A 24,816-nucleotide genomic window follows, 5' to 3' on the forward strand; every position below is an offset into this window, starting at 1 on the left:
ATGGCTTCATCAAATACACCATCAGAAACACCAACTTCTCAGGAACAAGGATCAACTCCTGATCCTTCAGTTGGAACCCAAAAAAATAGTAACAGAGGAAAAACTGATCCTGCATGGGGCCATTGTAAACAAGTTTTGGATAAAGAAAAAACTGCTTTGGTATGTATTTATTGCGAGAAGCTTATTAGAGGTGGAGGAATTAACTGGGTTAAGCATCATTTGGCTGGAAAAGGCGGAGATATTGAGGCATGTCGAAAGGTGCCAGCTGTGGTGAGACACCAATTCAATCAAAACATTGAAGATCTTCGAACCAAGAAAAGGAAAACTCAAGAAGAATATGCAGAAAGTTATGGTGCTTGTGATGACGTTGAAAGGGAATTTGATGAGATTGAACGTAATGAGATGCGACAACAACAAGCATCAAGAATTCCAGCACCTAGCTCTAGAAAGGGAGTTGGAAAACAAGTCAAGGGATTACAATCTTTTTTTCACCGGCAGCAACACCTGGAGCTCAACCAAGTATTAAAAGTGTTCTCCAAAGCAAAGAAATTGTGGAGAAGTGTGATATTGCTGTTGCAAGATGGATGATGGATGCCTCTGTGCCATTCAATGCGGTTAATTCAGCTTATTATCAGCCGATGATTGATGCTATTGCAAACATGGGTGCAGGGTATAAAGGGCCTAATTACCAAAGAGTTCGTGGATATTTGTTGAGTAAATTGGTTGAAGATGTAAAGAAGATGATTGAAGGTTATCGTGTGATTTGGAAACAAACTGGATGTACTATCATGGCTGATGGATGGACTGATCGTTGTAGACGTACTTTAATTAATTTCTTAGTTTATTGCCCTAAAGGAAATGTTTTCCTAAAGTCAGTTGATGCTTCTCATATCTCGAAAACTGCTGAGGCTTTGTTTAAGTTGCTTAGGGATGTTGTGTTATTTGTTGGTCCTGAGAATGTTGTATATGTAGTGACGGATAATGCTGCAAATTACGTTGCTGCTGGAAGGTTGTTGGAATCGGAGTTTCCTAGATTGTATTGGTCTCCTTGTGCGGCACATTGTATTAATCTGATGTTGCAGGATATTGGGAAGTTTGTGGAAGTGACTGAAACTGTGTCACAAGCTTCAATGATTACGAAATATATCTATAATCACTGCCATCCTTTGTACTTGATGAGGCAGTTCACAGGCGGCCGAGAAATACTTCGTCTAGCTCCAACTCGATTCGCCACTAATTTCATTGCTTTGCAAAGTATTTTGGCTCAAAAGGATGCATTGAGAGCTATGGTGACATCTAGAGAATGGACAAGTTCAGCTTACTCTAAAGAAGCCAAAGCAAAAAAGTTTGTGGATCAAGTCTTAGATTCTAAATTTTGGAATCAATGCACTGATATTGTTAAGCTTACGGAGCCACTTGTTCATGTATTGCGTATTATGGATAGTGAAGATAAAGCTGCAATGGGTTTCCTTTATCAAGCTATGTATAAGGCTAGGGAAGACATGGTGAAGAGGTTTCAAAAAAGAAAGAGGGTTGTTGAACCTTATTTGAAGATTTTAGATTCACGTTGGGATTTACAACTTAAAAGAAACCTTCATGTTGTTGGTTATTGGTTAAATCCAGCTTTTCGATTTAATTATGCAGAATTTGACAAGCACAAAGACACAGTTTCTGCCCTACTAGATGTGATTGAGAGGTATGCTTACGGTGATGCTGATTTGATTACTAAATTGACAAGTGAGAAGAGAATAGTTAAGAATGCTGAAGGAGACTTTGGGAGACAGTCTGCAATACGTGAGCGAAGCACTGTGATGCCTGGTAAATTTTGTATTAAAATTAGTTTTTTATGATTGTGATATGTTTAAGATTTGATTTTTATGATTGTGATTGTTTTCTTTTTATGTTAAGATCAATGGTGGGAATCTTATGGATGTGGAGCACCAAACCTGCAAAAGTTAGCAATTCGTGTTTTGAGTCAAACTTGCAGTTCTTCAGGTTGTGAGCGTAACTGGAGCATTTTCGAACACATTCACTCAAAGAAAAGGAATCGGTTAGAGCATCAAAAGCTTAATGATCTTGTTTATGTTCATTACAACTTAAGGCTACAACAAAGGTACTTTTTTATTATTCTTTCTTGAAGGCATTATTTAAAATTTTTAGTCATAATAAGAATAATCAAGTTAATTGATAATATAGGAACCGAATGAGAAAGCAAAGTTATGATCCAATTTGTCTTGATGCATTTGAGGATCATTCAGAATGGATAATGGAAGATTCACCACCATTTTTAACTCCTGAAGAAGTTGACGCTTTACGGAATGATCTTGCAAATATGTCTCTTCATTCTTCAATCAACTTTAGATGATTTGGGTATGTTGTTGTTAGGAATGATTTTGTAATGCTTTAACCAAATGTTTTGCCGTATTATTGATTATGATTTGTGAAACATTATTGAAATGCTAGATGAATTGAATCTGGAAGATGATCGAGATGATGGTGAAGCTAATAATACTTCTGTGGAAAATGCAAATCAGAATGAAATCAATCAGGATATAGCTCCAGATTTGTCAGATGAAGAAAGATTTCCAGACTTTGAAGTTACTCCTTGGATATAATCCATGAATTGTTGTTTTCATTATGTTAAATTGAGTTGTTCATATAATAGACTAATAGTACTAAATTTTATGTTTATTCTCGTATTACTACTTATTTTTAGGATTTGAGATTCAATGTTTATTAAAATATTATTGGAGATATGTTTTTTAACTTTTAATTTTTAAGTTTTTAGCTATTTTATACATTTTACTTATGTGGGACCGGGTTAACCGGTTCAACCAGTGACCCACCGGTTGAACCAGTGATCCAGTGACCCAGTAGCCTGACCGGTTTGATCACCGGTTCGGTTCTGACAACTATGGTTGAGGGTGTGAGTGTATTGTGTCCGTGAGTATTGCGATATTATAATACTTAAAGTTATAAGATGTTCAATTTACCCTTCTTAAAAAAAAATCTAAACCAAAGATTTAATTTTGAGTTATATTAGGTAATTAATGATTTTTTTGAACAACATGAATAACTACTAATAAAATAAAAAGAAAAAATTTAGAGGCCAGTAACTTTATTAAATTCTGGTCAACATGTAACCAGCAAAAAAAAGTGAGTCATTGGATGAAATTTCACACCAATCTCACACTATTAAAATCATCATTAATGGCTATTTGATGGTTACAAATCACAAAAGTTGCTGGCCCTTAACACTCCTCAAATAAAAATACACTATACCTCCAAATCACCCACATAAATCTTAATATTAAAATAACCATTCGCATACCTAGTAAAATGAACATCTGATATCTCTATTGTTTACATTGTTCACCAATATTGTTGGTTACCTATACTTTTCCTTTAATTTTAAGAAAAAATATAGGTACACAATGAAAATATTAAACAATGTGAACAATAAATATGTCGAATGTTCAATTCAATAGATATACGGTTGTCTATTAAAATTGTAGCAAGAGAGATAAATTATTAGTGCTACTAATCTCACCATGATTGTGATGTTTTGTGTGAATTGCATTGCATCTATCATTGTTTCTCTACTATTTTGTTAGTATATTGAAAACGTGTCTAGTTAGTGGACGAATAGTGAAAACACTCACCTGTAGTTGTATTTATGTGAAATTGTTAATAGAAAATTGTTAGATAATAATTTAGTTAAACATGTTCAATTATTTAACAGTTCTTAACTAACAACTTTATATTAAAATAATTACACGAGTCTCATAGAGACAAAAAGTGTTTATGAGTTTATTAAAGGAAAAATGTTCACATGATTTCCTCTTACATTTAACACCAACACATACATAATAATAAATATTATATCAATCACAAAAGAGAGAACATGTTGTGTCTCTTTGTGTGACTTCTTGTCACCCAAACTTGAGTACTAGGTTACTCCATATTTCTTATTATTTGAAGAAATAGTAGTAGAAAATTAAATAAAGATGGTGAAAGCTTAACTAATGTAATACATAGGATCAGGTAGCTTAAAGGTTCTGTTGCCAATGTTGGTTCCCAAGATATCACTCCATTGGTCTCCAATGTTTCCAACTATTCTATATCCTTTTTCCTCTAACTTGTTTCTCTCTGATGATTTATATGTCACTGCTGTTTTCCCATTGTATTCTGTTGAATCCCTGCAATAACAGCCAAAAATGATTGATATTTAATAAAATAATCCCACTACGTTATCAACAGTATTTCTGTCAGTTTCTGTCAATTATTGTTTATGACTGTATTTAACAGAAGTATCTTTGTGAATGTGTCTAACAAAAATATCTTTTTTATGGCTGTGTCTAATGTAAATGTCTTTATATATATTTTCTTGATGTGTCTCCTTAAACATGTGTTTAAAATATAATAATTAATTATTGTTAATAATAAATTGACAAATAGTATATTAATATCCTATATTTTTTCTTAATAAAAAAATTAGTAACTATTTTTTGTGTGTATAAACATGATACATGTCATAAAATAATTCAATTATAACAATATTGGACAAGTATACTTTATTAATATTGGACAAGTATTCGATGGACCTCTGAAATAATTGCCAAAGATATTACTAAAGTTGTCCCAACTTATTATTTTCTATTTATCCATTTTGAATAAAACATTTTATATTTTTAAAACAATCTACGTCTACATCTTTTATAATAAATACTGATTTGACATCAATAGTTTTTTAATAATTAAATACGTGTTTTTTTTGTTAATTAAAAAAATTAAATACACAATTAATTAGTAGCAATCATATTTTAATATGAATATAAAAAATGTTTGATATATGAATAGTATTTTTTAAATCATAATTAATTCACTTATAAATTATTTATAATGCAAGTGACCCAATAATATCAAATAGACTTCTGATATTATATTATAATTGAGATAGACCTAATTCAACTTCAAAATTAATTCATAAAATAAGAGATATTTCACGCTTATAAATCATTCAAAGATAATATCTTTAATTTTAAGAGATATGAAATTTGTGATAGTAGTCTTACCATAAATCATCACAAGAACCATGAACAATTATTATTATAAACAAAGTTAAAATGCTTACTTGACAATCAAAGTGTGAAAAGTGGTGTAGCCAGCATTTTTGAGGTTCTTAAGAGTAATATCTCTTTGGGACTGTGGCCTTCCAGTTAAGAACACAACCTTAAATCCAAGACGCAACAATCTTTTGTAGAGTTTAAGACTCTCTGGAAGTGGAGGTGCTGTTCCAAGATCAACCCATTCATTGAATGACGTTGCGTTATATTTTTCTACCCTACAAAACAAAAATTAATAGACAAATAATTAAAGTTCTATATGCTATATAGTTTTGAGATCAGTTATACGTTGTACATGGATTAGATAATATCTGTATATTCGTGGTAATCATCCGCATCCGATCTAAATTTTGCGGATATATATTATTCGATCCGCAGAGCCAGATCTGATCCGTACTATGGTATGATTGTATTGCAGATTTGGTAGTAATATCTGCAGATTCAATCCACAAATTCGTATATCCACACATTTCATATAAGATAAATAACATAGTTTAAGAAAGCAATTCTAATGTAATATGAATTTTAGTGTGTTGTTTTATGAATTTTATGATAGCTTGTTTTTAATTTTTTATGTTGTACTTCAACTTAGAATAATTAAACTTAAATCTTAGGTTATTATTTTTTTTGTTATTTAAAAAATTTTTTATTGATAATATTTTAACTTAAACAAGTAAAAAATAAATTTTTTGAACATTTTTTTTTGTAAAAACAGTCAAACGGATCTTATAACAGTTTTTTTGAATATGCGAATAGATATATCCGATATTCGATTCGATCCGACTTGCAAAAAATGCGAATATCGTATTCGATGAGTATATGCAGATCGAATAAAATTTTAGACTATATCCAATCCGATTCGATCCGTGTACAGTCATAGTCAGTTATGTACAATTTTTTTTAATGTTTCACTACAAGAACCGTCGGATCCAACTGCAATTTAGTATTAGTGTTGTATATATACACATTCTCTTAAAAAAATATATTATTGAAACACTTAAAAAAAATTGTTAATAAACAACTTTTTGGTTGTCTAATTAAAATTAGGATTTTGTTAACTTATATTCTGAAGACATAGATTAAAAACACTATACAAAAATATTTTATAAATGTTATTAAAAAAATAATTTTTTTGACGTTTTTAATATAATTGAATACAAAAAATATTAAAAATATTCTATTATTATAATTTTAAATTGTGCACTTAAAATACAAATTAATTAATTCTTAAAATTAAAGAAAAAAATCAGTTCAAAGATTATTTTTTTGCAAAGACTAAATTTTGTAGCTTTTGTTTAAAATTAAATTATTAAGGATTTTGTTATGTCTATAGTCTACATCTTTTATAATAAACATTGCTTTGACATCAATATTTCTTAACAAACAATCACACATTCTCTTTATTTTGTTAGTTAAAAATAATTTAAATAAACAATTACTTAGTAACAATTGTATTTTTATACGGGTGTCAATAGTATTTAGTATATGAATAATATTTTTCAATTGTTAGACCTCTTTTTTTTTTAAAAAAAAAATCTAATCTCATGAAAAATAAAAAAACACTAATTTCACAACTAAAAATAATAATAGTAAAAAAAAAAAAAACAGTGTAGATGCATAGATAATTAGAGAGTATACCCAAATCCATGATCAGCATAATAAGGGAGATTAGAGAGTGAAGTTTCATCAATGTCAAAAATCCAAATATCTTTACCATCACCAACAAGATTGAGATTCTTAGCATATTTATAAGCTTCTTCAGTAACTGCTTTTGAGTCTTCTCTATATTGCTTCCCTAAAAGATAGTTTCCAACATAATCTACACACTCTTTAGGAATTGATGTCCATTCAATGATGTTGTGTGCTTCAACACCAAGCCTCCAACTTGAGCATGATGTTTGAGGAATGTAGTGACCCCCTAACCCTGATTTTAATCTTAGAGGGAATATTGAAAACGTTAATCCATGCTCTAATGCTAAGTTATGGCATGATGATGGTGTTGCTAATGATATGATTATTGTAGAAAGAGAGAAAATAAGTGCTACTAATTTCATATTGGCTTTGTAGCTATAGGTAGGTAAGAAAAACTTTGTGATGGTTTTATGTGTGACTCTTTTGTTCTTTATATAGAAAAATGTGTCTATATAGAAAATAAAAAAAAATTATGAATAATTTATTGGGTAGCATGAAAATGAAAGAATACATTATTGTATGAATAATTTATTATTTTTCTGGTCATTAAAAGTTTTTTTTTTTTGGGAGAAGGCCTATTTCCTAAATGAAGATTTTTAATTCACAAACTTTTTTTTTTAAAGATTGTGTGATTAATATATATTTGTGAAGTTAAAAAAAAAACTTATAGAGGAAATAAAAAACTTCTAGTTTATTTTATGTATGTTTACCAAAATAAACTATAAATAGAAGTGGTAATGATGAAATGATTTGAGTAATATGTATGATACTAATTAAGATCAAATTCATGTTCCTAATATACCATACAAAAATTGAAAGTAAAAAGATAAATAAACACATAAATGTCTCTTGAAGCCAAGTTTTAATTTAAAATTTCATTCCAGACATTTTAACTTGATGTGCATGAATTAAATATTTCAATTTCATTAACAATCCTCTCAAAATAATTTTTTGAAATTCAAACTCTCAAACCTTATGAGTAAAATACTAAAATTTCTCAAAACTCATCTCTCTCCATATATATATATATAAACTTTATATCAAATTGATTAAAAGACAAAGAGGCTGGTAAATGAGACCATACCACTAATAAATATATAATTCAATCATTCTTGCATTGAATTTTTGAAGAATAAAATATTACGTACATGATCCACGCATGCATTATTTTAGATATTAAATTTAGATATTGAGTTTGTTTAGGTGAACTTTTAAAAAAAAATATTTTTTGAGTTATTTTTTTAAAAAATTTTATAAAAAAATAAAAATAATTTTATGTTTGGATATTTCATATAAAAAAATATTTTTTATTTATCAATTATATTTAAATATAATAATATAAAACTATTTTTTTATTTACTTATTATGTAAAAAATATATTTTTTTAAAAAATCTTTAAATAAAGATATAAATTTTAGTTTTTTAAAAAATATATTTTTTAATAATTTTATTTTTACTATTAAACATTTATTACATATGCTAAAAAAATATTTTTTTATTAACTTAACATCACCCAAACAAACACATTGATTTGATAGCGATAGCAACCAATAATTAAATATTTTTAAGTATTTTTGTCTACTTAATTCTATAAAGTATACTAATATAATATCTTATCATATGCATGCATGTAAGACCATGGAGAAAGGGCAAATTATGGCCGTCTCCTTCAAGTTTGCATGCTTTCCATGAGGCAATAGCTTGAAAAATGTCAAAGTAAAAAAAATATTAAGGTTGCGTTTGTTTTATAGAACATGACACTGAAATAGAGAATAAGACGAAGATACTAAAAATTATTATTTGTGTATTATGTTTAGATATAATGTATAAGACCCTATGTAATATTTAGTATTATGTTTGGATATACATGAATAAGACTAAAATAATAGATGAAATAACTAAAATAATCATATGATTCTAAATTTTCTAAATCAAATATAAATTAATTTAATAGAAAATGATAATACGTAGGAGTATAAACGAAACTTGAAAAAATGTTTGAAGAGACTAAAAATTTTAATAAAAAAATTTAATAGTATTTATATTAAAATAAAAATTATAAATATATTTATTTTATTTTTAAATTTATTATTAATATGTAGTAATACATATATTAAAATTAATAAAAGAATAGATCTGAGTTTGATTAATAAAAAATTTTGTTTAGGTTAATAAGTCAAATTAATTTTAAATAAAAAAATCACTTCTAAAAAAGAATCCGTTTTTACATGGAAAAAATAGTTTTTGCACATAAAAATTTATTTTTATTTATAAAACTAATTTTTTTTTATCTAAAAACTGATTTTTCTTTAAATTATATAAAATCACTTACAACTTATAAATTATTTTTTAACATTTTAAAAGATCAATTTTACCTTTAATAATATTTATCTTTCAAAAGTTTCAAGACTAATTATAGAAAAAATAAGAAAGGATAATAGTGAAATAATAAAAAATATCTATAGACAAAAAGAAAAATAAAATTTATAAAAAAATTCATGTCCACTTTTCCAAATTCCGTGTCCATCATTGTCCTTCGTAAAAGAGTGGACACAAAAATATAAAAAACGGTCTTAGAAACAATGTGTTCCGTATCCATGTCTCTGCTTTCAAACACATTTTAAACATGTATCGTCTATATCCCTGTGTCTTGTCTCTAAAAACAAACCCTACCTAAGTGAACAATAAAATTAGTTACTTTATATTTATTTATAAATATATATCATTTTATTTATTTTTTATGTATATTTTATATTATAATATATATTTTATATATATTAGTGATTGATTTTGATGTATTTTTAATAGAGTTAATTGTTTTTTATATGATGAATGAAATGGTGTAATACAATAATATGAGTTAAAATAGGTGTATTTCACAAGTGTGATGCATAATACAAATCGTTATTTACGATTTGCATAACAAAAAAAATCGTTAATATAGATTTCATAAATCACATTTTTTTAAATTAAAAAATTGAAATCGTGACTCACGATTTCTTTTTTTTTTTTGTCTTACTTGAAATCGTAATTCACGATTTCTATTAACTTTTTTAATTTTTTTGTCTTATTTAAAATCGTTACTCACGATTTCTTCTTATCCCATAATACTGTATTACACCAAAATATTATAATATTAATGAAAAACACCAATAACAATCCAATATAAAAAAAAATTAGCCTTTTTAATATAGTTGTCCAAATTATTCAATTTTATATCTTACATTTAGCACTTTAATTTAGGTTAATTATTCACGTTTTTTTATTAGTTAATTTGTTCTTATCTGCCCGTTTTTAGTGAGATTTTCTATAAAATGAAGCTACTCGTTGAGGTATACTATTTAATTTTTGGATTATTTTGAAATGAACCCCATAAAGTCATTGAACCTTTTTTTTTTCTTTTTTGGGTTCATATATACTAGGGATTTAAACGTGAGTAAATTTTTACTTCATTTTTTGTTTCAATGTTTTATATCTGTTTCTCAACTACCAATAAAGTTATTTTTGGGGAGGGGAACCGCTTCATTCCATGACTCTTGCATATTGAAATTCTTTTATTATGAATACAAACTTTATCAAATAAACTGAGAATTATGATGTGCCAATTAATCTAATTATAAGAATAAAAATTAAGAGAATTAATTGTTTTTATAAATATGGTTAAATTATTTATTTAAAAAATATATCAAGAATTAGACTAGATAATAATTAGTAATTATGAAAAGTCAAATATTTTATTATTTATAAGTTATATTAAAAAGTTTTTTAGTCAAATTGAATCAAATAGACATCACTTTATTAGTATTTATTTTAAAATTTATTTTATATGTATTTTATTTTATTTATTTTAAATTAAATTATGATTTGTCCTATTTTTATTTTAGTGAGTGTATGAGTTAGAATTTTAAACATAAAAGATATAAAAACCTCTAAAATCTTATAACCACTTTTTTTCTTAATTTTTTATGAATGAAAATTTTTTAAAAAAACTTAGATATAAACAAAAAAGTTAAAATAATTCTCTTAACTGTTATATTAAAAAATCAAATTGAAATAAAAAATTCTTCTTTTTTTTTTATCTCATCCTGGGTTCTATTATATATCATGCATAATCTTTACTCTTTATTAAAAAGGTTTATGTATCATAGCATAAATTTAAATACCGACCAAATCTATTTAATATATACTCAATTGTTTATAGATCTTATACCTTTTTTTTTGAAATAAGTTTAAGATTAAATTTTGAGAATTGCATTTATGTAAAAATTATGAACTTTCAAAAAGATGTTGGAATTGAATTTTACTGAGATATCTTTTATCTGACGAGATTCTTCTTACCTAACCATTATTATATTTAGAGTACTACATATCAATAATGGTTCCTTTTGATAAAGTTCATTAGATTTATTCAGGATAAAATATGTTTTTTTTTCTTTAATGTATTTAAAATTTTCAAAATTATTTTAAGTTTAGCTTTGTCAAAAAATTAACAGCAGATATATAATTGAAACTTATTTCAAACATTAAAAATAAAATAAAATTAAATATTAAAATAAATTTAAAATTTTTAGAAACTGAACTAGCATTCTATGCTTCAAACTATGTTCCACTTTAGTCGAAAGCTTAAAAATTATCGAGAAAAAGAAAATCAAGATGGTGGTGTAAAATAATCTTCCTTCACTAATCTCACACGGTATAAAAGTCTAAATTTGTATAAAAAACAAATAATTATGTTTGATAAAATTTTTAAATAAAATTATAATAGGTATCAATACAAAAAATCCTAAAGTTCGGAGACCAATATTTGAAGACGACAAAAAACAATAAATTAGAAGTGAAACTCGAACCCGCAATCTTTAGATGAGCACAAAGAGACTACCATTTGAGCTACAGTTCGTTGGTGAAGGAAGATGAACTTATTAGGACTTGAAATGTAAAATGAATTAATTTTGTATTTCAAGCTTGCTCTTTCTATTTGATGTAAAAATAATCTAAATGCATAAATCTAATTGAATGACAGCACAAAATTCTTTATGCTATCCCTGCATTAAAACTAAACTCTTATTTTTACTGGTTTTGATAAGAAATGTTTTTAAGACACTCCATAAGGATACCATAAGTAGAAAATCAGGTACTTATTTAAACTCTACAACTAAATAGAAAATCAGGTACTTATTTAAAAAAGAATGTTACCCTTGTGTTCTCATAAGCTAAGAATATAGAGAAATAATTCGTTAATTTATAATTTTTAAAAAATAATGTCACGTTAATCATGAGACCATACACTAATATATAAAACGTTACATTTGAACAAAAGATGGGGGAAAAAATTGGAACCTGAACAAATGGCTCCTCAGATCCACGCAAAAATTTCTCTGCAATTTATTTTCCAGAATTGCTCTTGGAAATGTTACATATGATGATGATGACGATGATGATGATACAGGAATTCTCATTTTGCATGGAACATGCTGTTGACGGATTCATAACTGGGGACATTTATAACTGCGGCGATAAGAGGAAACATCTTGTTAATCGTTGGTTAAGACTCGAAGCGCCATAATTAAGTAATTAAATGAAAAACTAGTTAATCACCGTCGCCATAGGATGCCATAGTCAAAGGAGTGGAAATAATCTTCTGAGCAATTTTGGTGATATCGTTCAACGTGATTTCATCAACTGCCTTCAAGAACAGCTCCACAGGCTTCCTGAAATGATCATAACAAAGTTCTTAAGTAACAATTTGCAGAGGGCTCATTACTAGTTAATAAGAAATTTAATAAGAAATTCTTGCTTACCTTTCTCCATAAGTCAAAATTTGCCTCCCTATATCTTCTGATGCAATCATCTGAAAAAGAAACAAAAAAACAATGATCTTTTATTTTAAGCATACAAGAATCATATGAAATCTAACCAAATCCCATTTCCCCTTCAGAATTGAAGATTAAAAAGAACAAGGCAAACAATCGAGCAGGTACTATAATCACATATTTGTTTTAGTGGTCGACGAGGCAATGGCGGAGCTAAGCATGAATTTGTAATTAAAGCGGGCAATTCTTAAGGCTAAGAGGAAAATTATTTGTATCAAGGATTAAGAAATTGAAAGGGGAAAAAAATAAACTAGAGGTTCGGACTCTCAGAAGGAGACACAATGTGCCGCCCTTCGAAAATTTAAACAAGGGAGTCAAACCAAAAGAGAACCCCATTGCACATTAGAGAAAGAGAGACCATACTCGAGATTCCAGATTCATTAGAACTGCAGACTTTGTGGATTTTTTGGCACGGTCAAGCTGCACCTGTGTAACTGCCATGGCAAGAATCGTAAATTTATTAGACAGAAATCAAGGTCCTTACCAATGTACTACAGAAGCAAAAGAGAAAGAGAAGTAATACCTTGTCCAGGTGATGCAATCGCTAATAGTTCTTTGGCCGCTATATCCACAGATTTTGCCACAAACTCAGGGCTCTACACAAATTCGAGAGTCAATTAACCATTTCTTGGCTAATCTCTATAAGATAACTCCTTTATTTACTTATTAGATGAGAATCATGGGAATTGTCCATGCAGATGAATGCAAAGGAAGTTCAGAAAGAGAGTCTTACAGTGCTTGTGTAAATGCCGAAGAGTCCTGTGTTGTTGAAGATGCTGTTGAATGCAGAGCAAGAAAGAATTTGTTGGTGCTCATTCAACACGCGAAGGTCTGGATTGAATTGTACACACAATACAACTTGAAACATTAGAGAATATATACCAAATATAAGGACTCAAGGGCAGCATAAGGTGTTGTAGTCATCTCAAATGGGAAAACAGAGAACATTGTGATCAAGATAAAGCATATCATAGAGCCATGGTTACTTGAGAGCTGGTACAGGGAACGCTATGCAGTTTGTTTCAGTATGAAATTATGCAATTTGTTACTTTTTGTAATTAAATTGCAGGTGTTCATTTTGAGAGAATTTGGTATGCAAGTAAATGAAAGAATCAAGGCAACTATGGAACAAACTAAACTGTTAGCCAGAAGATATCGGTAAAACTTACATAGCCTTGAGTGCATCCCTTTCCCGGGCCCTCCTGCTGAGAATGAGCCACCCCCTCCCATAAGTGTCTGCATGATCAGAATCGTTATTTCCATATAAAATCATTTTTCCTTCTGTTTTTGAGAACTGAAGAAAAGAAGCAAAATCTGAAGGCATAGGACAAAATGAGCACCTGCAGAACAGTCAAAACTATGGCATCCTTCTCCTTTTGCCATCCACCGGGCACTTCAAAGGCAATCGCAACATGTGTAGCCTGCACTTGCAACATACCATAGTAGGTAAGTACAGATATGTCTTTTAAATGGGATAATTAAACAGAATGAAGTAAATCTAAGTAGTATTCTATACCAAGTTACACATACCCCTGATTCACCCTGATGACGGAAGTCACCCCCAACATACATAGATTTTGGTTCATGAGGTCGGGGAACATTTGGTAGATCAGCGAGAAGAGGCTCAGCAACAGACAGAAGTTCTTCATGGTCAACCCCAGATGCTGCAAGCACCATTCTAGGTGCTGTATAGTTCTCCTGATTTTCGCATTAGACAACAATCACATTCACATATAGATCACCAGAAGCCGAAAACCAACAATATTCAGTCAATATCAGAAAGGGTAAAAGATCTTACAGCAACAAATTCCTCTAAAATTGAGCCATCCAGTCTGTTCAATGCTGTTTCAGGAGCCAAAAGAGGATTAGCCAATGCACCGGAATAACCAGCAGAGTGAATTGCTTCTAAGAGCAAGCCTTGGGGATTATTCGAAAGTTCTCCAAGCTCTGATTTCACCTTTTGGAGCTGTATCAATACATGGTTCGACAAATTCAGCAATGGCCAAAGTTGAACAATTAATCAACTTGTCTTCACATCGGGATTACATATATAAAAGAAAGAGACTACATTATCAAAATGGAATGCTCTGGTTTTACCACAATTCCTGGGGTTCCCAGTGCACAAGAAAACTAGAAAGGAAATTATCCTATAGATTGCTAGCGCTAGCTCCTAGTTCAATTTTCCACCAACCAATTCATACTATGTTTAATTCCCCAAAAGGCCAAAACTAATCAGAAGTCAGAGCTAAAAAATATTCGTTTCCAATCTCAGTGCATGAGTTGGTATAGTACTTAGTGTTAAATTCCATTCTCAATGCAATGGAGTCTAGTAAATTATGACAGTAAAATGAGAGAATTTGGGATTCAGATAAGTTGAAAATTCTCTATTTTGTGCAAAAAATTATTCTTTTGATCTGTTCTGGAAAGTAAGTAAAGTTATAGCAAGATGTAATAGGCTATCTCTGATGCAAGGATTGCATTCTCTCTCTAACTGTTCATACTTTGTAACTGAACCTAACTCACTCTAACAACCTATGACTTTACTAAATATTGATGTTACCATGCAAAAGTTGAGCTAGCTGTGTTAACTCAAACTTTCTCCGGAAGATGCCCTAACACTTGCAAGGAATAACATTGTCTTCGTTTTCGTTTTACTTGATAAATACATTGTCACTAAACTTGTAAAGAATAAATAAATAAATACTATATAAACACTCACTCTTTTAGATGTCTCATTTTCTCATAATTCATCACAGGAATACCTAAATTTTAATTATGGACAATAGAACAATGTCATTTGCTGCATATACTGATGAATGACAGAATGAAACTGCTAACTAAGGGTGCTTGTTTGTTTCTTGTCTTCATTTTCAGATGCAGGACATGAGTAGCATCTCTAGTAATTAAAATGAAAAAGTACAAATTGAAAATGAAAATGAAAATGTGAAACAAACAAGACAGATACTTAACCTTACGAATTAAAAAGATTCAATCCTTTTGTAATCACAAGAATCAAATACCTCTTCATTGACCTCCCAGTTCAAGAAGACTGGGTTCCTTACACAATCAACCAGCAATTCCACCATTTGAGGAACATAAGTCTTCAAAGCATCAAATGTGTATCCCATTTGCTCCCGAGAAGCTGAGGCTCCTATGTTGCCACCAATAGCTTCTACCTCCCTTACAATACGAAAATGACTACGGTTTGTTGTGCTCTTGAAAGCCATTCGCTCGAGCAGGTGAGAAGCCCCAGTATACAATGGTGCCTCATATATGGAACCACAGTCAAGGTATAATCCAATTGAGGCTGCATGGTTCTAATTAACAACCAAAATGAAAAACATAATCACTATGCTAACCAATCACCTCAAATAGACTATTATCACTCAAAGTAGCATTGTCATTGAACATATCAACATAGTGGCTCCCATTGGTAAACCACCTTAGAATAAAAATACAGAGAAACCTGTATTGGTCTCCCAGGACATATCCTTTTTTGTGCACTTACAAAACACAAGCAAAGAGAACTATAACTATGCGCATACCAATGAGGTCTCCGAGGCTATTTTGAGACCATTGTGGAGAGTTGTGATCTTGGTCTTGCTTGGCTCAACCAAATCCGGCAGTGGATCGGGGAGGGCAATGCCTCCGAGCGGAGTGTCAAGCGGAGGAAGCTGACTAGAACTCTCCCCTGTAAGCCAGCTGAACAATCCACCTGAGGAAGGCTTTGTAGCTACTGCAGCTGAAGTTGCAAACCTTGTGGCTCCTAAGTAGCTTCCATGGCCCTAATCACACATTACAAGGTTCCATTTCATCACACAGCAACACACACATAATCTTTGCAACAAAATTACCACAAAAAAAATAAAATTCCATTCCACTTTCACCAATTCGAATCTATATCACAAACAACAAGAGCTAAATTTTCTATTCCCCTATTTGTCACATGATTTCTAGCATGAAAAAGTAATCTAGGAATTGTCAAAATGGGCAACTATAAATTTAATGAATAAAATAAAAAAGCAAACAACTTTTCTATATACAACCCCATCAATAAAAAAAATACGAATCAAAATCAATTTTTTTCATGTGGGTTTAGCTCAAATCAATTGAAAACTTCATTATTTGATTTGTGGTATTAAAAAAACAAATTAGAAAGAAAAAAGGAAATAGAGAGAGAAGCGTAGTAGAGAGTGACCTTGAGATGCCTCTTGAGTGAAGAAGATGCTGCTCTATACATATTAACAATGAGAATACGCAATGAATCGCTAAAATCTAAAAGCAAATTGTTTTCGATGTTATATGAGAGTGCAAATCAGCAAACCTCGATGCTCCTACGAAGCAGCGGATCACAGAACCAGAAAACACAAACACAGAGAGAGGCTTTCGGTTCCAGATGACAAGACAATGGGGAATGGGTCAGGCCCATTTATTTATTTTTTGTCAAGGCCCATTAAATTTTGTAAAGGTTAAATTCTTGGTAACTTAGTTGGGCCACTTAGGCCCAATGAGGATAAAAGCTTTAAAATGACAAAAAATAAAAGAATACGACTGGGCAAAATTAGAAATGAAGTCAATGTCTAAAAAAAAAGAAATGAAGTCGTTAATTACATATTAATTAAAAATAGATGGTTGATTAAATTTGTTTAAATATTTTTTTAAAAAAAATATAACTATGTTGTGTATATATTAAAATTTAATTATTAATAAAAATTTAAAATACAAAATGAAAATATGTAAAATAATTAAACTGTTGTCAACACTTTACTTTCGAGTTTCGTTGATCACCGTTCACTCATTATTGGAGGAAACACTTTACTTTCGAGTTTCGTTGATCACCGTTCACTCATTATTGGAGGAAACGGAACTCATTTTTGAGGTTTTAATAGTGCAAATTTAATAGAAATTAGTAACATAAAATTATATTACCTGTGTATACCACTAAATTATTAGTGTATTTTAGCATTGTATTTATACGTGGCTTTAAGGTTTCAGTGGTGCAGCCGAGGCTTGGTGCTAGTGGCAGGATCTACTGCCTCGCAAGTAGCTGCACTCGGGTTGAAGTCCTAGGAGAGGAAAAATGAACTCTTAAATGAACTCATGTAGTGTTTGTGAGTGTGTTGTATGTGGGTGTATAATATATGAGTAATGTCTAAGATTAGGGGCTGTCTAATCCATCTGACCAAAAAAAAAAAAAGGTTTCAGTGGTTGGAATTCCAAAAACTATTGACAATGATATCCCGGTAACCATGCTTGAAATGTATGAGGTCAAAATGATTTTTTTTTTTTTTAACATTCAATTGATTAATGTGTATTGCACTCTGCTAGCTCATAGTGCCATTCATTCATACACAGGCTTCATAGTTGGCCCTGTCAATGGTAGACATGCATATATTCCATTTGGGGTAACCAATTTGTAATTTGAAGCAAGTTTGTTTGGTTTTATCACTGAACAAGATTGTAACATCTTATGGCTCAAATTTTGTGTAGAGGATAAATGAGAAGCAGAAGGTGGTGAACTGGTGATAATAGACAAAATGTGGGCAAGACTGATATCTTCAACCAACCAACCTAACTTCATCAAATGAAACCAGGTTATTCATACACAAATGAGATATATACATAATTTTGCTGTTTCTTTTCAATTACATCATAGGCTACTTTCTCTTTTTTCTAATAGTATACAACCAGTGCTGAAAACATGAGGATTCTCGACCAGAGTAATCGAAATATAACAACACGAAATACGAGCACTTGCTCGCCCAGCACCTAGAGGCCTAATTGCATCATAAAAAAAAGGGCAGCCCGTGGTACAAGCATTTCGCGTTAACATAGAATTCGAGGAAGGGCCACACCCAAAGGGCGTGATGTACGCAGCCTAACCTGATAATTATATTAGTGGCTGTTTCCATGGCTTGAACCTGTGATCTTGAGGTCATACGGAAACAACTCAACCGTTGCATCATAGAATACACAAAGTGCTCAAATAGTTTAGATTCTTTTCAATACCTTGGGAAAGACTGTGTAAATAACTTCTTTCAGATTCCTGCAACCCACAAGTGTCATCTTTTCTAGACCTTCATTTCCTAAAGTTTTTTCAGCTGTTTTTGGCACTATGCACATTCTGTAACCCAATTTGGCTACCGTGTATACCCTTTTCTCCATTCTAGGAACCTGCATCATCATCATCATCATCACATAAATAATACATAATCCAAATGCTATGGTAAATTCTGATTAGCAAATGTTCAATTCTCGTGAAGCATCATTACCATGCGAAGCTCGCCACTAAGTCCAATTTCACCGATGAATGCAATGTCATTTGGTATTGGGACCTCCAAGAAACTGAGAAAAAGAAAAGGTACATCATAGATTGACACTAAAATCTAACAATAAGGGAAGGCGAAAAAAGGACATATTTCATTAACCTCTCGTGAGATTTAGTAAAATTCATCGTTACCTGACCTCTTTGGTGTTATGTTTATAAGGATGTTAAGTGTCACATTTTAGAAAATATAAAGATATCACGTGTAATATTACTTATATAGTTATATCAATGCTTTAATTTTATAAATAGAAAGGAGGTAAGTGTAACCAAAATTTTGATTTTTTATCATAAACTGCCAGAAAATTATTCCTCCAAGTCCAAGCAAGTAGCATGTGCATCTAACTTCAATCATATGCTCCCAAATCCTCTTCACATGACATTTATCATTTTCAGATCAGCAAGTTTTAACACAGTTGAATAAAATTTAGAAATATAAACCTGCTACAAATCGCAGCTGCTATTGCAAGATCTCCTGCAGTCTCAGTAAGTGTCAACCCACTAACAACATTCAAAAACACAGCCTGTTGTACAAAACAGAACTTGATCAACACGAGTCAAGAAGAAAACAAGTAAAGCAGTTAAGTCGAAAAAAATACAGATGAATGGCTTTAGAACTGATCAAGGAACAATGGCCAACAAACCAAAATATATATTGCATTTATAGATCAGCTTACATTTTCTTGTAGGCGAAGACCTGCTTGCTTTATAAGAACCTACATTTGAGTTATGAGACTATGATCAAGGAATTACTCTACACCTCTCAACACTGAAGATTATATAATGGATATGCAAAAGACTAAAAAGAAGATAAGAAGATGAAGATATGATACAAAAGCATGTTAATAAAATTTTGAACATACAGATATGATCATATCAGCTCTATTTGCATGGATCCCATTAACTTGCCTTGAACCAGTTGAGCCAGAAAGACAAAGTGCCTGCAACACGCATATGGAAATTTGCTTAAATCTTCCAAAGTAAAAGATGTGTGAAAGAATTCTGATTTATGTATTATTATGTTCCAACTTCCAAGTATTTTCACGCAATGATACAGTGAACCAACAACTGAGCACCAAGAGCCTAACTCAATTTAGACTACTGGAACAATGTATATGGATTTGCTCATGAATTTTATGTTTTGTGCATTTGATTTCCTTAAAAAGAAAATTTTACATAGTGAAAACATCATCATTTCTAACAATTGCTTGCAATATATTCACAATAAAGGGGAGTGAAATTACCCACAACAGAAATAAAAGAAAATCACCTGAATTTCAATAAGGAATGTTCGGGAGCCATCCATTATCACAGCAACAGCTAGCCCCGCTAATATTTCCGAATCTAAATGTTGCTCACTGAGAAACATTTCACTCGCATTTGAAACAGCCTGAAGTCCTGAATGTGACATCTCAAAAACTCCAAGCTGACAACAAAGATCAAAAATAATTTTTTTGCTGCATCATCGTGACAATAGAGTAAAGGAAATAATGCCAAAACCAAATAAGTAAAAGAAATTGGCATGATTACACAAAAAGATACCACTTCTCTATATGGTTAAAGAGAGGCAAATAAGGTACATATATTCATATAAAAACACTACCAGAAACGTACCAAACTAAACTAAAGAAAGAAGTCAATGCCAAGACATCTGTTCATAATATTAAGTGTTGCAACTTACAAACAGATATTTATTGAAGTTGTTGGTACTTAGATATAAATAAAGTCAGGGAAGATATGGTGGATCCACAACATAATTGTAGTGGTGTACCTCATCAGTGGATCCAAATCGATTTTTCACAGCTCGAAGCATACGATGGGTGGAGTACTTCTCCCCCTGAGGATTACAATGAGCAGTTAACATAGAGAAAATGAAGTGATTTCAGCAAGGTAACCATTCCATAAGTAACATGCAAAAAATGCATTAGGCAGTAAAAACAAAACTATGTGATTTTAGCTCAAAAATATACTCTCAAAATAATTTTGCAAAGGGATTAAGGGAATAGGATGAACCATGTCTTGCAACTGAACAATAACTTGAATCTAAGTAAAAATATACAGTCAAAGTCTCAAAGAATATATGCGAATTAGAATTTGTCAACTATACAACGAAAGAAAGATACATCAAGGTACCAACTTCCATATACAGAACAACGTCTACAATATGCTCCAAGACACGAGGTCCAGCTATGTCTCCAGATTTAGTCACATGGCCAATCTAAAATATAGAACAAAAAAAAAAGCAAATTTGCAATGGTTAAGCCAACAATTCTCATGCCACTTAAACAGGAAAGGTACAATGCATAAGTTTGATGAACATATGCTTGCTCACCAAAAGAACGGGGATGTTTGTTGTCTTTGCAAATCGCAGCAAAGTTGAAGTGCATTCTTTCACCTGTCACACACCTATGAGATGTCATGTATCATGGGAACCAGCATGTCATTTCACCGTATAAAAAGATATAGCCAATGCACATTTGACAGTTTTGGTAATGTAGATTAAATGAATCTCGAGTAGGGAAGATATGGTGTGAATGATAAAGTAGGCCATTCATCTCAGAAACAATGAACAAATCAAAGAATTTCAAGCAACAGAAAACCTATGAATCGTACCACAGATGTTATCCTTTTCAATAAGATGCAAGTTAACAAGGAAATTTAGCAAGATAGATTCCCAACCTGCATAATCCCTCCAGGACTTCCCATTATTCCTTTCAAATAAACAGTTTGTATTGAATCAATAACCAGAGCCCGAGGGGAGAGATACTGAACTTTTTTCAATATATCCTGACACAATACAATAGCAAACAATACATCAATTAGACTCCTGTACAACGCTCTACTCTAGCGAATTAAAAATACCTTTAAGGCAAACAAAATTCTTGGCAGTATCAAGAAATTGTTAAAACCGTGTTAAAAAAATAACACACAACTGACTAATGGTAAAAACAAGTCAGAAGAATCCAACACAAATCACCTCAATATCATTACTTGAATATAAATAAATGTCTTCTGTAATGCCAAGGCGATCCGCCCTATTGCCTATTTGCTCAACACTCTGTCATAAATGAACAAAGTAAGATAAATAAAAGCTACATCAAAAAGTATTTTAAAGAATTAAACAACAGTTGTAAATCAGAGAATATACTACACTGTCCAAGTTAACGATTTTTCTGTAGATTAATTATTATATTATTCACAGGCTTACTTTCTTCTACATTTAAATGAGGTTATTTTCCCCTGAATATCTAGTTTGAGAAATGAATAAGTTTTATAAAAGCTCCACGAGATTTTTCAGGAACTTGAGATGATAATTAAGTTTACAATTTTGAAAACCACCAACAAGCAAAAGCCAAACCTCTTCACCAGAGACGTACACAACTGGAGATGCTTCGCTATCATTGCACTCTTCTGTGATCATTGCAGCAATCTGCAAGTTCAAGTGTCACAATTAAAGTAAGTGTCCATGGGTTGGCCAAGTCTTCAAAAGAATGTTAGCCATCTAACTTGTAGATCCAGTTTCAGTGTTTCACTATCTGAAAAGTAATCCATACCTGCAGCAGCAGAGTACTTTTCCCGACTCCAGGATCGCCACCAACTAAAGTCAAAGAGCCTTCAAACCCAACATTACAAAAGCAAAATTACTAAGCCATGAGCACTCTTGCAATATGGGTTTTCAGAAACATGAATCACAGAAGATATGGTAACCACTAAAACAATCAGCTGGAGAATTCATAACAGAATTCAAATAAGGAGCACAGGAAAAAGCAAAAGTAGTAACTCCTTGGAACTAGTCCTCACCCATCAACATACAAATCAAATCATGGCCAAGACAGAGAGTTTGTCTAAAGATAAGCATAAATATTGAATTGAACCTGGTACAAGGCCTCCACCAAGCACTCTAGAAACTTCATTTCCACAAGGACCGTTTCTGAAATCAAAGCAAACCTCAAAAAATGTTAACACTTGCCACATTGTTTCTTCACTGGTAAAGTGCAAACAAATGATCCATTTAAAGCTTGTATCTTTTTGAAAGAACCTACAATGGAATCCTCCAATGAAGCTGATCAAGACCTCTATTGACCTCAGCCAATCTCAATGGACGCAACTGAGTTTCTTCCTGGTGAGGTAGCCATGGCCCAACAGCACCATCCATAACAGCAAAACCACTCACCTTGTTGTCACTTCCTTTGGTTTCATGAAACTCTTTCATGGTTCCAGCTTCACCACATGATCTACACACACCCCACCATTGCCCTGCACTGTAGCCGCAATTGCTGCAAACCCAGTGAACCTTCTCCTTGGCCTTCTTCTTCTTCGGAGAGCCACCGATTCCCTGGACTGGGTTTGTGGCAAAGTCTTGAGCTTTGTGATCAGAAGAAGAGGGGTTTGCATTGGTGATGAATGGGTGTTGTGGGTTGTGAAGGTGAAGGTGAAAGGTTGAATGTGGAAATGATGATTGGTTTGAAGGAAGCAAATGGAAACGAGAGAAGAAGGGCACGGAAGCCATTTGGATTTGCATGGATTGAAGCTCGTCAAAATAAACCCTAGTGGAGGGTTTTAACTTTTGACTTTTTGAGAGTTTCAGTTGAAAAAAATCAAATAGACGTGAATTTTTTTCCTGACCAAGAAAAAAAAAGACATGAATTTTAAGCAAGTATTGGGACCATTCTAATTCTTACATTTTAATCTCTTCTTCTCTAATATTCCTTTTATAAATATTTGCAAAGCTACATGGAAAAGATATTTTAGTAACTAAATTTAATTAAATTAATCAAATAATTTATTGACATAATAAAAGTTAATTAAAGATAAAAAATGAGACATATAAAAAAAAGACTTGATTAAATTTAATTATAAAAATAATTTATATATAATATATTTTTATATATATGTGTGTGTGTTTTTTATGAAACAATTAGTGAAAGTAGACTTTGTCTTTAAGCAAGTACTAGTAAGATTTTAAAATATATTTCTACTAAATAATAAGTCAGTTAGGTCAATTTTTTTAACAAAAATAGTTATTTTATTGATTTATAAAAAAAAAAGTTGATTTTTGGTTGGACAACAATAACAGAAAAATGATTTCATCAAAATATACATATTAACTAGCATGATACAGGCGTGATACACAAGCAACATATAATTAGAATGACGTGAATATAAAGAATTGTTAGTTATTTTATTTAGTGTAAAAAAAAAGAAACGATCATCTTTATTATTTTTAAAGTATTTATAAAATTTAAAGTAAATTATAATTATTTCAATTAAAAAAAAAAGACATAAAGAATATTATACTATTTTAGTATTGTTTGTAGATGTAGTGATAATATGAATAATACTATTCTGATTTTAATTCATTCTAGTGTTAGAATTGTTTTTTATACTTAAGTAGTAAAAAGTAACGCAAATTTGATTTATAATAAAATTTCAATTTTTATGATTCGATTTAAATCAAATCACACAAAAAATGGTCTAATTTTCAATTATATTCTCGAGAACTTTCTTGCAAGTTGCAACAGGAATAAATTTAATTTCTAATCTATTAGTAAGCTTTTGCTCAAATATCAGTGCATTCCAAACTAACCAAATCTTCTATACAATTGTACCGTCATTAATAGTTTATTATTGTTTGATTTAATTTTTTATTTATAAATAAAGAGCTAAAGTTTTATTCAGACTATAAACATAGAATAATAAATTATTAGCTACATAGCTTTACTAGTAGATTAATTTTTATGCAATAAAATGAATATCATAATATAAGAAGATTATATTATAAATTATTAAATATTATATTATG

At 30.7% G+C, this 24,816-nt stretch overlaps 4 protein-coding genes across 4 annotated transcripts; 1 reads left to right on the top strand and 3 right to left on the bottom strand.

The window, feature by feature from the left end:
- Positions 1-2,615, top strand: LOC112712803 (uncharacterized). Its single transcript, XM_072203764.1, has 5 exons — positions 1-394; positions 499-1,818; positions 1,909-2,004; positions 2,102-2,113; positions 2,464-2,615. The coding sequence occupies exons 1-5, from the start codon at positions 1-3 to the stop codon at positions 2,613-2,615; spliced, it is 1,974 nt and encodes a 657-aa protein (XP_072059865.1).
- A 1,171-nt stretch (positions 2,616-3,786) lies between these two features.
- Positions 3,787-7,233, bottom strand: LOC112709975 (stem 28 kDa glycoprotein). Its single transcript, XM_025762014.3, has 3 exons — positions 6,765-7,233; positions 5,135-5,344; positions 3,787-4,199 (listed from the first exon to the last, which is right to left on the bottom strand). Exons 1-3 carry the CDS (start codon positions 7,178-7,180, stop codon positions 4,019-4,021), a joined length of 807 nt encoding a protein of 268 aa, XP_025617799.1. The 5' UTR covers positions 7,181-7,233; the 3' UTR covers positions 3,787-4,018.
- A 4,804-nt stretch (positions 7,234-12,037) lies between these two features.
- Positions 12,038-17,097, bottom strand: LOC112709974 (mitochondrial-processing peptidase subunit alpha). The gene is made up of 13 exons (XM_025762013.3): positions 16,887-17,097; positions 16,234-16,473; positions 15,709-16,005; positions 14,487-14,654; positions 14,219-14,386; positions 14,029-14,109; positions 13,858-13,924; positions 13,422-13,519; positions 13,212-13,284; positions 13,052-13,122; positions 12,617-12,666; positions 12,414-12,526; positions 12,038-12,323 (listed from the first exon to the last, which is right to left on the bottom strand). The coding sequence occupies exons 1-13, from the start codon at positions 16,926-16,928 to the stop codon at positions 12,271-12,273; spliced, it is 1,521 nt and encodes a 506-aa protein (XP_025617798.1). The 5' UTR covers positions 16,929-17,097; the 3' UTR covers positions 12,038-12,270.
- A 1,144-nt stretch (positions 17,098-18,241) lies between these two features.
- On the bottom strand, positions 18,242-23,613 carry LOC112709976 (uncharacterized). The gene is made up of 16 exons (XM_025762016.3): positions 23,057-23,613; positions 22,889-22,944; positions 22,568-22,626; positions 22,372-22,443; positions 21,991-22,071; positions 21,693-21,800; positions 21,346-21,408; positions 21,151-21,231; positions 20,785-20,850; positions 20,284-20,439; positions 19,877-19,954; positions 19,691-19,729; positions 19,455-19,537; positions 18,961-19,033; positions 18,698-18,862; positions 18,242-18,616 (listed from the first exon to the last, which is right to left on the bottom strand). Exons 1-16 carry the CDS (start codon positions 23,533-23,535, stop codon positions 18,584-18,586), a joined length of 1,692 nt encoding a protein of 563 aa, XP_025617801.1. The 5' UTR covers positions 23,536-23,613; the 3' UTR covers positions 18,242-18,583.
- Between the last annotated feature and the right edge of the window lie 1,203 nt (positions 23,614-24,816).

This window comes from Arachis hypogaea, chromosome 9 (genome assembly GCF_003086295.3).
Source record: "Arachis hypogaea cultivar Tifrunner chromosome 9, arahy.Tifrunner.gnm2.J5K5, whole genome shotgun sequence".
In the NCBI taxonomy this organism is placed as follows: Eukaryota; Viridiplantae; Streptophyta; class Magnoliopsida; order Fabales; family Fabaceae; genus Arachis; species Arachis hypogaea.

What these genes read in the sequence shown, in the direction of transcription:
- LOC112709974 (XM_025762013.3), bottom strand. Translation starts at nt 16,928, where the DNA reads ATGTATAGAGCAGCATCTTCTTCACTCAAGAGGCATCTCAAG. An exon ending in TTTTAGAGGAATTTGTTGCT is followed by an intron (nt 14,387 to 14,486) that starts GTAAGATCTTTT and finishes TGCGAAAATCAG; the next exon opens with GAGAACTATACAGCACCTAG. An exon ending in ATTTTGACTTATGGAGAAAG is followed by an intron (nt 12,527 to 12,616) that starts GTAAGCAAGAAT and finishes TGATCATTTCAG; the next exon opens with GAAGCCTGTGGAGCTGTTCT.
- LOC112709975 (XM_025762014.3), bottom strand. Translation starts at nt 7,180, where the DNA reads ATGAAATTAGTAGCACTTATTTTCTCTCTTTCTACAATAATCATATCA. An exon ending in TATGCTGATCATGGATTTGG is followed by an intron (nt 5,345 to 6,764) that starts GTATACTCTCTA and finishes TTTGTTTTGTAG; the next exon opens with GGTAGAAAAATATAACGCAA. An exon ending in TTTCACACTTTGATTGTCAA is followed by an intron (nt 4,200 to 5,134) that starts GTAAGCATTTTA and finishes CTGTTATTGCAG; the next exon opens with GGATTCAACAGAATACAATG.
- LOC112712803 (XM_072203764.1), top strand. Translation starts at nt 1, where the DNA reads ATGGCTTCATCAAATACACCATCAGAAACACCAACTTCTCAGGAACAA. An exon ending in GGAATTTGATGAGATTGAAC is followed by an intron (nt 395 to 498) that starts GTAATGAGATGC and finishes TTTCACCGGCAG; the next exon opens with CAACACCTGGAGCTCAACCA. An exon ending in GCGAAGCACTGTGATGCCTG is followed by an intron (nt 1,819 to 1,908) that starts GTAAATTTTGTA and finishes TTTTATGTTAAG; the next exon opens with ATCAATGGTGGGAATCTTAT.
- LOC112709976 (XM_025762016.3), bottom strand. Translation starts at nt 23,535, where the DNA reads ATGCAAATCCAAATGGCTTCCGTGCCCTTCTTCTCTCGTTTCCATTTG. An exon ending in ACGTTGTTCTGTATATGGAA is followed by an intron (nt 20,851 to 21,150) that starts GTTGGTACCTTG and finishes TGTAATCCTCAG; the next exon opens with GGGGAGAAGTACTCCACCCA. An exon ending in GATTTGGATCCACTGATGAG is followed by an intron (nt 20,440 to 20,784) that starts GTACACCACTAC and finishes CTTTGTTGTCAG; the next exon opens with CTTGGAGTTTTTGAGATGTC.